The 13,608-nt window shown below is 40.4% G+C and overlaps 2 protein-coding genes across 3 annotated transcripts in view; both read right to left on the reverse strand.

Annotated features, from left to right (window-relative positions):
* Positions 1-13,608, reverse strand: part of LOC128869678 (uncharacterized) — a 63,820-nt gene that overhangs the window by 16,683 nt on the left and 33,529 nt on the right. The gene's annotated exons all lie outside the window — the stretch shown is intronic.
* Positions 7,895-9,880, reverse strand: LOC128869746 (uncharacterized protein K02A2.6-like). Its single transcript, XM_054112349.1, has one exon. It carries the CDS (start codon positions 9,878-9,880, stop codon positions 7,895-7,897), a length of 1,986 nt encoding a protein of 661 aa, XP_053968324.1.

Raw genomic sequence — 13,608 nt, forward strand, 5'->3', positions numbered from 1 at the left:
CGCGAGCTTTTTTAGCCGGCAATTCATTCTGCATCCTCCGCCCGACAGATCAAAGCGTCGTGCCACCAGACGGCTCCACAAATTTACGAACAACTGTGCGCTTACTCCACTTACTTTCTCTTGAGATGAGGTCCAGGGCGCCATCAAAAAGAAATTATTCAAAGCCATTGGGCCTGACGGACTAAACATGCTCATGTTGAAAACGCTGGGTCCATTAGGAGTAGAGTACCTCACAAAGGTCTTCTGTATGTCCTTGGCCACTTTCGTAATTCCTGACAAGTGGAAATCAGGGAGAGTGGTCCCACTACTGAAACCTGGGAAACCCGCCAACCAAAGGGTATCTTATCGGAAACGGGAGAGCACCCAATTAATGACGACATAGCGCATTTCAAAAGCGAATGCCACAAACTGCGGAGAAGGCATCAGCGCAAAAGAAATAGGCCAGAGGGGGAACAGCTGTGGGCAGAATATCAAGTCAAACGCCTAGCACTGAAAAAGGCCATAGCAAAAAGCAAGGCGGAGGCATTTGATAGCCTTCTAAGTGAGGTAGATGCGAATCCAATTACAAATAAATTCCAGAATGGAAGTACTAGCATGCTGCTACCACAAGCTAAAATGCTCATGCACATAGTAACAAACCTCTTTCCGGATCAAGGTGTACTCTTTATCAGAAGGGATTTCACTGATAACGATGACGAAGTGCCCGAAGTAGACCTCGACGAACTAGAACTGGCCTGGAAAAGAATTAAACTGCAAAAAGCTCCGGGCATTGATGGAATCCCTAACGCCGTGCTGAAAAAAGCACTGCAAGTGAGACCAAAAGTTTTTCGAAACATGTACACAACATGCATTAAAAGCAGAGTTTTTCCTGTAAAATGGAAACAACAGCGACTAGTTCTATTGCCGATGCCTGGAAAACCTCCAGAAGATCCTTCATCATACAAGCCGCTCTGTATGCTGGACACCGCTGGCAAAGTGCTAGAAGCAATAATATGTAATCGACTAGAGGAGTACTCAGAATGACATACAGGTCTGTCAGCTCGTCAATACGGTTTCAGAAAGCATCGCAGTGCAGTAGATGCAATAGTAGAAGTATGCGAAATAGCAAAAACTGCTATCTCTGGTAGAATATGGCTAGGAGGAACCAAAAAATATTGCGCAGTCGTGACTCTGGACGTTAAAAATGCGTTCAATACGGATAAATGGGACCAAATACTGTTGGCACTTCGGAGTATGAATGTGCAGAAGTATCTGATAAAGCTAATTGCTTCATACTTTGATAACACAACACTATGGTATGATACATACGTAGGCCCAAAAAGCTATAAGGTAACTGGAAGAGTTCCTCAAGGCTCTGTACTAGGCCCGGCTCTGTGGAATATCATGTATGATGGAGTGCTACACGTTGCACAGGGAACACACTAAAAGAGGTCTCAGGAAGGGTAGATGACACTATTAATAAAATCAAGTAATGGTTACAATAGTCTGGGCTAAGACTAGCAGACCATAATACCGAACTGGTTCTCATAAGTTCTAGGCGAAAAGTTGAAAACATTAATATAAAAGTTGGTGGTCACAATATAACATCAACAGATACCATAAAATATTTCGGGGTAATGATCGACAGAAAGCTGAATTTTAAAAAGCATCTGGAATACGCAAGCTCCTAAGCTGCAAAATCCTGCGCGGCTTTATCGCGACTGATGCCCAATGTGGGTGGACCAAGGCAACAAATGAGAGCATTGTTTGCAAGCGTCTGCAGCTCGATCCTGTTTTACGCTGTGGAAGTGTGGGGCAACGTAGTGAAATATCCCAGCTATTTGAGACCGGCTAAACGGGTGTACAGATTATGCAATGTCAGAATCATTAGAAGCTATAGGGCCATATCTGACGAAGCAGCAGGGGTAATAGCAGGCAGAGTCCCCCTCGATATAAAGGCAAAATGCATGAAACAAAAATACCAGCATGCAAAAAACGCGCGGGTATCTGGTGACAAAGCCTCACTGAGGGACGCCCTACAGAGGATCGATGATACCGCTCTGCGAAACTGGCAGACCAAATGGAACGAAAGTGGGAAGGGAAGAACCACTTTCAATATGATTTCCGACACACAGAAATGGATCCGGAGAACATATGGAAGCGTTACCTTTATGTTTTTAAGGGGTTATACGCAGTTATGACTTTCAAAAAAATCGATTTTTTTTATTGCATTTTTGTAATGTACATATATTCAAAAGTATACGCACGAAATTTGAAGTAGATCTAAGCAATACTTTCGGAGTTATACCTAAATATGTAGAGATGCCTCGGCACGTTTTAAGGTAGGTATTGAAACTTTAAACGTATTTTTTTCAAAACGGCATTTTTCAAGTCGGTGTACACGATATCTCGATAACGGCTTGTTTGATCGGTCAACCGTTTTAACTCAATCTTTAGAGATACATTTTCTAGTAATTAATCATTCCTTTTGTAAATCTGATACTTATTTTCCATTTTATAATCAATTTACGGCCAAATTTTAACGTAAAAATCGAAATCATTTCTTTTAAAAGCTGTCATTTTGCGAAAATTCACTATTTTGATTAGCCGAACGATTAATTACTAGATAATCTAATATATTAACAAAATTTGTTTGGTTTTTTGATTTCAGATAATCCAATCCTGAGTTACGATGTACACCGTAAATCGTCTTTTTTTAAAGGAGGTTGCAGAAATCGCCTGCAGCGCGCTCTATAATCAACATTTTCATAAATAAAAAATTTTGTTACGTTCTTGAAGGATGCTTTTATAACCGCCAAAAATTTTCAAATTAAAATATTCTGAAGTTTCTTCAGGATAAATCCTTGACAACCCGTCTTTTATTTGCTTCATAACTGCGTATAACCCCTTAACTGGGCATGGCTGTTTCAGGCAGTATTTGTACAAATACAAACAGACTCTCTATTTTGCCTATACTGTCAAGAAAACACGAAACGCCTGACCATGCCCTGTTGGAGTGCTCTAGATTTGAGGGGGAACGAAGCACGTGGCGCTCAAATATCGGCGAGAGCATGACAGCTACTAGCCTAGTACAATATATGCTAGAATCTGAAGAAACGTGGAATTATGGTTGTAACGTAGCCTCAACAATTATGCGAAGGCTGAGACATGATGACAACGAACGCAGACAATTGAGTGAATAAACATATCCTGCCCCCTCGAAGGAATATCTTAACTGATAATAACGAGGGGAAAAAAGCAGATCAGCGAGGCGATGGGGTGGTTCAGTCTGTAGGCACTACGAAACTCAGTTCAAAAGAGCCTTGGAATATCGAATGTGAATCGGGCATACGTATGAGTCGGTTCATACGTATCTTTAGAACATAACACCTCCAAGGTCCGCATACTAAAACAAAAAACACCCCTCTCCCTCTGGACCCAACCTGTCGAAACAGCAAGTTTCCTGGGCCTACCTTTGTTGTTGTTGTAGCAGTATACTTAACCCTGTCAGTGCAGAGTAAAGCGCCGGTCGTCTGCGTCTAGCTCATATAAAGGTAGGCCCAGGAAATTACATCATTACTTAAGTATCATGTCGCTTTGAAAAAAAAAGTTGTATCTCTTAAAACTGAAAACCGCACCCTCCGGAGGCGTATAGTTTTAAGTAATTTATTGTTAAAGCTGTATAATTTAGTGAAAAGTTGGGGTTGCCAGACACTTCAAATAACACCAAAGGAAGGCTAATTGTAAATCTGCAGTATTTTTTGCTTTAGCTTGGAATTGAAAAGCATTTTTGAAAATATAAACATACAACAACAAAAAAAAAAACGCCGCAGAAGGAAATTTGGAATAAAAACAGAACCTTAAAAAAAGATGATATTAAAGGTTTTTGTAAATTTGTAGAACTTTTGCATAGAACATTTATCCACGTGGGCGGCCTTTGGCCGCGCTTCAAAACACATCAGTCCAACTCCGGCTACGGTATCCACAGTAGTTTTGCGTAGAACTCCTTTCCATTTTTATTTTCATTTGAAGGCATCCGGAAATAATATACTATTGTCAAATCCAATGAATTGTTATTCATGTATAAAATTGGAGAGTAATGATATGGGTAAATGCATTTGCATTTAATTTCGATTGAAATGTTTCGAATATACATATATACAATATATATAAATGGCGCGTACACCCTTTTTGGGTGTTTGGCCGAGCTCCTCCTCCTATTTGTGGTGTGCGTCTTGATGTTGTTCCACAAATGGAGGGACCTACAGTTTCAAGCCGACTCCGAACGGCAGATATTTTTATGAGGAGCATTTTCATGGCAGAAATACACTCGAAGGTTTGTCATTGTCTGCCGAGAGGTGACCGCTATTAGAAAAATGTTTTTCTTAATTTTGGTGTTTCACCGAGATTCGAACCACCGTTCTCTCTGTGAATTCCGAATGGTAGTCACGCAACCACCCATTCGGCTACGACGGCCGCCAAATGTTTCGAATACAAGTAAAAATTTATCAAAATACGCGTGTGTGTATATATTTTGAGAATTTAAGAGAAGTTTAGAAAAATATATATTGTAATGTGACAAAGTATAGCACTTTGAAGGCAAACAATTCCAAAACTATTATTTCCGGAATAACTGTGAGTTATAAAGGTTGTTACTGAACAACTCCTTAACATCTCCATCAAGTTTCATTAAATAAGTCATTACGCTTTGCCTAAAGTGACCCACGTCACATTATACCAAAGCCGACCCGCCTTAAAGTCCCCATATCGTATTATACTACGCCCGACACTTTTTTTAACAACTTTTGAACGGATTCTTTTAATTTTAATTTATTACTCGGATCGAAATCCGACGATTGGCAACAACATCGAAAATTTTTGATAAATTTGTGCAGCAGGGCTGTAATGTAGGTAATTACCAAGGATGATGGAATATATAGTTGGGACATAGAAACTACCACCAACAAAAACATTCCCATGACAACTGGTTCTCCGTTACCAGAATGACTCGGATCTTTTCCGACCAAGGGCTGCCGCCCCAGTATACTAGCAGTGTCTAGTGAACCGTACCCCGCCCCCAATCAATTGTCACAGGAGCAATCCTACGCAGCACGTGTGCTCGAAATACTTCTCCTTAGGGCTGGTATTGAAACCAACCCCGAATCACAGGTATTCTATTGCTGCGTTTGCCATAAACGGCTCCATCCAAACTCCCCCTCGGTTAGGTGCAACAAGTGCAACGGATCTTAAGATCTGCCCAGACCTTCAGACACATAGGGAATGGTCCACACGGTTTGTGGCCACGTGTTGCTCCCGCCGCCAGGCGTCCAACGCCTCAACAACCCATACCTCCACGGAATGGAGCTTATCGGCGTAACACAACTCCCCAAACATAGCCTATCCCCATCCCTCCTGGTTTAACTCTAGTGCGGGGACAAATTATCAGTTCTTGGTCCCCCGCACAGTCTGTCCCGTGTGTCAAACCAGGGTTCTCCGGAACCTGACATCAGTCAAGTGCAATTCTTTCAATGGTTAGTGCCACTTTCGGAGATACTCTGGCCTGCGCACCACCCGTGAGTGGACACGCGACTACGTTGCCCGCTCCCTGTTGCGCGGTCGTCTACCCCATCAGGCCGCAACAACAACAGCAGAACACAACGCAGACAACCTCATGCATCTCTCACACCCCGCGGTACAACAGTCTTCACGAGGAACTTCAAGCTTTTCCAATTTAACGGACTCACGAGAAAAATAGATGAGATAATCAACTTTATGAGCCGACACGGAATCCCAATAGCTGCGGTCCCAGGAACAAAACTGCACGCTAGCTCCTCCTTAATAACCAGGGATAGCTATAACGTGCACTGGCAAGATCGCGAGCGAAACAGTGGTGAGGGTCTAACGTTCATAGTTCACCACACAGTGCAGTATCGTCTGATCGAAGAAGTAATCAACCGTAGGGACAGCACCTTAGAATATCAAGTCATAGCTGTCTGGTCAGGCGATGACGAGCTTGAAATTTTTAATACATACACTCCCTATCACCTGCTGCACGGCTGGATACCACCCTGAAATTGGTGCGATCATCTGAGGTGAAAACCGATTGGTAATAGGTGACTTTGATGCGCATCACGATTTTTGGCATTTAAGCCTGCCAAACGATATTAGGAGACAACATTTGGCAGAGCAGATAGACGATTCGACATTCACTATTGTAAACGACGACGCCCCCACGAGTGGGCAATTATAGCAGCTATCCTGATATAACAATTGCTACCGCTGCACAGTGGTTCCGCCATAGGACATTGGATGAAAATAGCCATGTTAAAATTATGCAACAATATTTAGCTAAATGTTAGTTCATTAGTCATAGTAACTTAGAGTATAAAAGAAATTTCAACTGCACAAACACTTCACTTATAATTGTGCCTCCAAAGTAAGAGAATTTGAAAAGTGATAGTTAGTGTGGTCTCCGCTCCGTACTTACGCAGTTCCGGGAAGTGTTATTTTTCTAAGAATTACTGTGTTTATGACCTGTTGTACAATGGAAATTCAAGTTGAAGGTATGTAAAACATGTTGAACGTTTTCTTATCTTTTTTAATTATTATTTGATGGGTTTTCAGATCGTACGAAATACGTACTTTAAAATTTCCCTTTTTTTTTTTAAGAAGTTTGTAAAGTTTTAACTAAGTTCGCACGAATTCGCACAAATGAAACATACATTAAAATATTCTTACATATGTCCCCTTTAAGGAAAAATAGTTTCCAGCTGCGATGACCTGCGACTGCGCTTGATATAGGGTCTAATCTGTACCTATGTGACTCATCTACGAGTAAATGTTAGATTTGTGGTGCGACACCTTAAGAAATGAATGACGTAGAAAAGTGTAGAAACAAACAAGTAAACTCCAGTAGATTTGAATTTGGTTTATCACCCCTGCATTCTTGGATTAGATTTTTTGAATACTTTATTCATGTTTCTTATAGAATCGAATTTAAAAGGTGGCAAGCACGTTCATCTGAGGAAAAAGCACTTTTAGCTAACAGAAAGGAATTCGTTCAGAGGGAGTTTAGAGAACAATTAGGCTTGATAGTTGACAAACCGCGAAGTGGAGGAAGTGGCACCTCTAATGATGGAAATACAGCACGAAAATTTTTCCTTCATTCAACCATATCACCCGAAATCACAGGAATAGACAAACACGTTATAGACAGATGTAGTTATCTCCTACAATGTCTTTCATCTGGTTTTAAAATTAATTCGAATCAATTCAAAATATACGCACTAGACACTGCTAAAATTCTAGTTAGTAAATATTCATGGTATAATTTACCTGCATCAGTTCATAAAGTGCTCATTCATGGGAGATAATCGATCATTGTTTATTATCAATTGGAGAATTATCAGAGGAGGCAGCTGAATCATTTAATAAATTAGTGAAACAATTCAGACGTGACAATACCAGAAAGCACTCAAGAACTGTAACTAACACGGATCTTTTACACAGGCTTCTTCTCAATTCCGATCCATTTATATCTAGTCTACGAAAATTACCATGTAAAAAGAAATCTATGATGTCAAGAGAAGTGTTAGATTTACTGAGTTAAAAGTTTTGTATTTCTAAGTACATTAACTTTTTGGAAAGTGAATATTTTATTATTTTCATAAATAAGTGTTGTGATGCGTGGTATAATCCGCCTATTATACTCTCTAAACGTTTATTACTTCAAAATAGTTACAAATACAATTCAAATTAGTTACAAATACAATTCAAAAAAAAGTGGTTTATTAATTCGACTTATTACGATCGACCTCCGCAACGCGCCAGGCTGTCTTCTCCAATATATTCCTTTTTGACATTTTACATCAGGGTTGCCATATCCCTATTTCGCATTCCTCAACACCTCTCTTTGTTAGGAAGTATCATACTCATTCAAATATGCTGGTGGTCTACGAATCCTGCGACTCGTTGATGTTCCTCTATTTGTTTCTGCATGTGCATTAGAACCAGATGAGGTGGTTTCCACTAGGGGAGCCACTTCAACAGTTTCTGGCTGTAGTACGGGTTGATTTTCTTCATTGAACCGTGGTAGTTCTGTGAGATCAAAAACGTCGCATAAATATTTAGTCACATCGCGATTGCCAGTATGGTTTCCATACCGTTGTACCATTTTATTTGCATGTGATCTAATCAGTTTTGAGTTGCCCTTTACTTCAATTCTGACATTGTAGTTCACAGAACCAATCCGTTCTATGATAACGCCAGGAACCCAAAACGTATCATTGCCTTGATGCCATTTAACGTTTACAAGGCTTCCATTCGAAAATTCTTTAGATTTTGCTCCGTGTTTGACATTAAACTGCTTTTCTTGCTTTAAATTTCGTTGTTTGATTTCCGTTGTTTGTGGCTTAGTTAAGTCTAACGTTGTTTTGATTTTCCGGTTAAGGAAGGCTTCTGCCGGAGATTTACGTTCTACCACATTCGGATTTGGTGTGGATCTATACGTTTGCAAAAATGTTTGCAAGTTTTCTGAATCCGTTCCTTCCATTTTTAATTTTTTTAATGCTCTTTTCAGTGTATCTACGAACCGTTCCGCTTGTCCATTGGACTGGGGATGATAAGGCGATGTCCTTATGTGTTGAATACCCCGCGATGTTACGAATTGTTCGAACGCTCCGCTCGTAAACTGTGTGCCGTTATCGGAGACCAGTGTGTCACAATCTCCGTAACGTGAAAGCGTTTCATTTAGCTTGCTAATGATTGTTTGCGTTGTGATATTCTCTATTTGAAAAATTTCAGGCCATTTTGAGAATGCATCTACGATTACGAAGTAATAAAACCCATTGCATGGTCCTGCTATATCAATGTGTAACCGTTCCATTGGTTTTGTTGCTAACGGCCATGATCGTAGTGTATGTTTTACAGGCATTTTTGCTGTTGATGCACAAAGTTGACAATTTCGTGAATACGAGACTATATCTTCGTCCACACCAGGCCAATACACGTAACTCCTTGCTAACAATTTCATGCGTTCTCTACCTGGATGTCCTCTGTGTAGTTGACGTAGAATTCGTGGTTGTAATTTCTTCGGAATCCCTATGCGTTCATGAAACATTAGGCACTCTTGAATCACGCTGAGTGCATCTTTCCGTGCATAAAATGGCTGTAATTCTGGTATTATTTCTTGCTTCCATCCATTTGATAATGCGTTTATGACAGCTTGGGCCGTTGAACATTGCTTTGTAGCTTTTCTTATCATTTCAAAACTCACCGGAAGTTTTTCACATTGGTCTTCAATAATCGTGTTCATTTCTTCTTCCATTTGCGTACAAGCTATCACCATGTCTTCGTCTTGCTTTGTGTGATTGGCTATAAGGCGCGAAAGCATGTCTACACATCCAAATGCTGTTGTTTTAATGTATTGGATATTGAAGTCGTACATCATCAATATTAGTGCCCATCGCTGAAGCCTATTTGCTGCGTACGTTGGGATGCCCTTATTTTTACCAAATATTGCGATTAGCGGCTTATGATCCGTGCACAATGTGAACTTACGTCCAAAAATAAATCTGTGGAACTTCTTTAGCGCAAAAACTAATGCTAAAGCTTCCTTTTCAATTTGCGAGTACTTTTGCTCTGCATCCGTTAAAACTTTTGAGGCGTGTTGTATAACCTTCTCTGATCCGTCCGGAAAAACGTGACAAATAAACGCACCGATTCCTCTATTGGAGGCGTCTGCTGCCACTTTCAATGGTAAATTGGGGTTATAATGCGTAAGCATTAAATCTGAATTTAAAATGCGTTTGAATTGCTGGAAGGCTTTTTGGCAATCAGCGTTCCAATTAAACTTTTCATTTTTATGAAGCAATTTGTCCAAAGGTGCTCTGATTTTGGACATTTCTGCGATGAATTTTCCATAATAGTTTACACTGCCCAGAAATGCTCGGACTTCTGACACATTTTTTGGTTCTGGTAGTGCTAGAATCTGGCTTATTTTGGTGGGGTCAGGTTTTATACCTGTTTTGCTTAAAATGTTCCCCAAATATTTTACCTGTGCAGCAAAAAATTTGCATTTGTCGAACTGGACCCGAAATTTATACTTCTGTAGCTGTTGCGCCACTTTATGAAGGTTTTCGACATGTTTCTCAAAGGTTGCACCGCCTATAATGATGTCATCTATGTAAGCGACGGTGTCATCTATGCCTGCCAATATGGTGTCCATGATTTGTTGGTTGGAACGCTCCTGGAGCGCTTTTGATACCTGGTGCGAGTCGATTGAACGTAAACAGACCCATATGCGTGTTAATGGTGAGCAGCTTGGCTGACTCTGCTGTGACGGGTATCTGTAGATACGCGTCTGATAGGTCTATTACGGTAAAGCAATGACTTCCCGCGACCTTTGCGTAAATTTCTTCTGGCGTGTGCAGCGGATATTGATGCGGCTCTAACCATGCGTTTAGCCCTGATGAATAATCGCCACAGATCCGAACCTTGCCAGACGGTTTCTTCACTGCTACGATAGGCGCTGCCCATTCAGAAAATTCTACAGGGGTGATAACCCCTAATTGATGTAATCTATTTAGTTCTTTTTCAATGTACGGTAGCATGGAATATGCTACTGGCCTTTTTGCGCGAAAAATTGGTTTAACATCCGGCTTTAGATGCAATGCTGATGTAACTGTGCTACAACTTTCCAGATCTGGCTTGAATATGTCCGCATAGTCTTGCTGTATATGCTTCAAAATAGTAGATTGTTGATCTTGAACCGATATGATGTTGTTACAAATGAGATTGAGAGGCTTTTCCCAAATATGGAAAATGTCACACCAGTCAACTCCTAAGATGTTCAAAGAATCAATATTTGTTACGAATAAATTACAGTATTGTACTTCCTCGTTTAGCCTAGCTTCACAAGAAAATTCGGCTAGTAGTTGAATCTTATCTTTTGATGCGCTGGTAACGTATTTGTTCTCCAACCGTATTCCCGGTTGACCCATTTGTATCCATGTGGACTTTCCGATTAGCGAGACGTCCGAGGCGGTGTCCACCTGCATTCTGACATCACACGACGGAAACGATGATGTTGCGGTTTCTATCGGCTTTATGCTTACTGTTGTGTATTTGCGTCGATTAACAAGCGTTATTGAATTTACTTGTAAGCAACTGTTGTGACCTTTGTTGCTCGTTTGTTGTTGCTTGTGTCGCTGAGGTTTTGTGCTTTTGCTTTTACTGGCGCTGTATGAATTACAGTACCCCTCCTTATGACCGTATTTGTTGCACTTGTTACACTTTTGATTGTGATATGTACAATATTTTGCATAGTGCATGTCTCCGCAATTCCAACAGGGTGTTTTTGGAATCTTCGCTTTATTTGTTTTGCTATTATTAGTTGCATCGTTCTTGCTTTGGCGTGTATTTGCATGTATTGCGTTGGTTATTACGGCTTTTGTCTCTTCCACCATTGCTGTATCTTTCTTAAGATTGATGAATTTTTTCGCATGGCTCACCAGAGAGTTTAATGTTTGCTGTGAATCTTCTTCTAGCTTTGCCAATATTTTTATACGAATGTCGGCTTCTGTGTGCGCTTGCAAACAAAATACATAGATGAGGCATTTGAATTGATCTGCCGAAAGTTCCGACAGTCTAAATTTTTCACATTGAGCATTGACCCTGGCTGCATACGATACCAGGTCTTCCTGTTGATTCTTACTAATTTGCAAACATTTGTATCTTATACTGAAGAGCGATTCATTTGCACCGAACATTTCTCCCAGCTTGGAGATTGTTTCTTCTTGTTATACGCAATTGGATTTAGCTTCCTCATTAAGAGGCGAACACGTGATGCTTCGTCCAAATCTTTGCCATCGACCAAGAAAACGTCTTCGTGACGTGCATACCACGTGTCGAATGTGAGTGCGTTTGTGGCATCATAGCAAAATTCTGCTATGCTTTTTGCCAATGACTCCATCAACTGTTCCTTTGAATTTTCTACTGGCTGCTTTGATCTTTGAGTCAATTGCTCCAGTAATTTGCTTTGCATCTGCAACAGTTTCATAAGTTCCTCTTGTTCTGCCATTTTTGCTTATGTTCCTACTTTGCAGTTTTGTAGGTTATGAGACCAATTTCCTCGTCGCCACCTGTTGTGATGCGTGGTATAATCCGCCTATTATACTCTCTAAACGTTTATTACTTCAAAATAGTTACAAATACAATTCAAATTAGTTACAAATACAATTCAAAAAAAAGTGGTTTATTAATTCGACTTATTACGATCGACCTCCGCAACGCGCCAGGCTGTCTTCTCCAATATATTCCTTTTTGACATTTTACATCAGGGTTGCCATATCCCTATTTCGCATTCCTCAACAATAAGAATAAGTTAACTCATCCTTTCGGAATTTAATGTTTTTTTCTATTACTGTTTATAATTTAAGATTTATGCAAAACCTTAAACGGAACAAAAAAATTTTATGTAAAAAATGTGTGTACCTAATTTTCCATTGACTTTTTATATTAATTATATATTACTTTATTATATATTATTATTATTATATCTTATATATATTCTTATTATATATATATTACTTTTTATATGTCTTAATGTTTTTTTAACAAATAAAAACATTTATCAACTTAAAAACGTACTAAAAAGTCATTTATCACGCCAAAAGTTCCTATGACCGCTCTTCCTACGCAGCGGGACCACTCTGCGCTGGTCTGATAAATAGCATAAACCGGCGACAGCATAGCTTGCATCGAGACCGCTTTCCCATTATCATCTCGATCGAGAAATCTGCCGACTTTGTTTCCGCGGACTATCGGTAATACATTAACTTCAAAAAAAGCTAATTGGGTCGGCTTCGCGGAATTCACCGCCGCCACTTTCGTCGCCATCCACATTCCCACCGATGTGCGCACAGGCGAACGCGTATTCCGCAAAGTGGTCACAGCTGCTGCGGCTCTCTTCATACCTGCTTAAAGGGTCCCTTCATACGTCCCAAATTCCCAGCTAAATCAACTGTTCTAGCAAACGAGCGGAACCCACTACGCCAGGGCCATCCCGGGGATTCTCGCATAAAGGATCTCAATTTGGATATCCGGTATCTGGTAATCGAACATAAGCGGGCTAAATAGGAAGAACATTTGAAGACCTGCAACTTCACCTCTGGTGTGAGTAAGCTCTGGTCCACCGTAAGATCCCAGTCGAACTTGACGAAGCACAACGACAAGGTGGATATCACCTTCAATGGTTGCACTTCGTCGAACACAAAGAGATGCGACGAAGTAGACCTCGACGAACTAGAACTGGCCTGGAAAAGAATTAAACTGCAAAAAGCTCCGGGCATTGATGGAATCCCTAACGCCGTGCTGAAAAAAGCACTGCAAGTGAGACCAAAAGTTTTTCGAAACATGTACACAACATGCATTAAAAGCAGAGTTTTTCCTGTAAAATGGAAACAACAGCGACTAGTTCTATTGCCGATGCCTGGAAAACCTCCAGAAGATCCTTCATCATACAAGCCGCTCTGTATGCTGGACACCGCTGGCAAAGTGCTAGAAGCAATAATATGTAATCGACTAGAGGAGTACTCAGAATGACATACAGGTCTGTCAGCTCGTCAATAC

This window comes from Anastrepha ludens, chromosome X, assembly GCF_028408465.1.
Source record: "Anastrepha ludens isolate Willacy chromosome X, idAnaLude1.1, whole genome shotgun sequence".
NCBI lineage: Eukaryota > Metazoa > Arthropoda > Insecta > Diptera > Tephritidae > Anastrepha > Anastrepha ludens.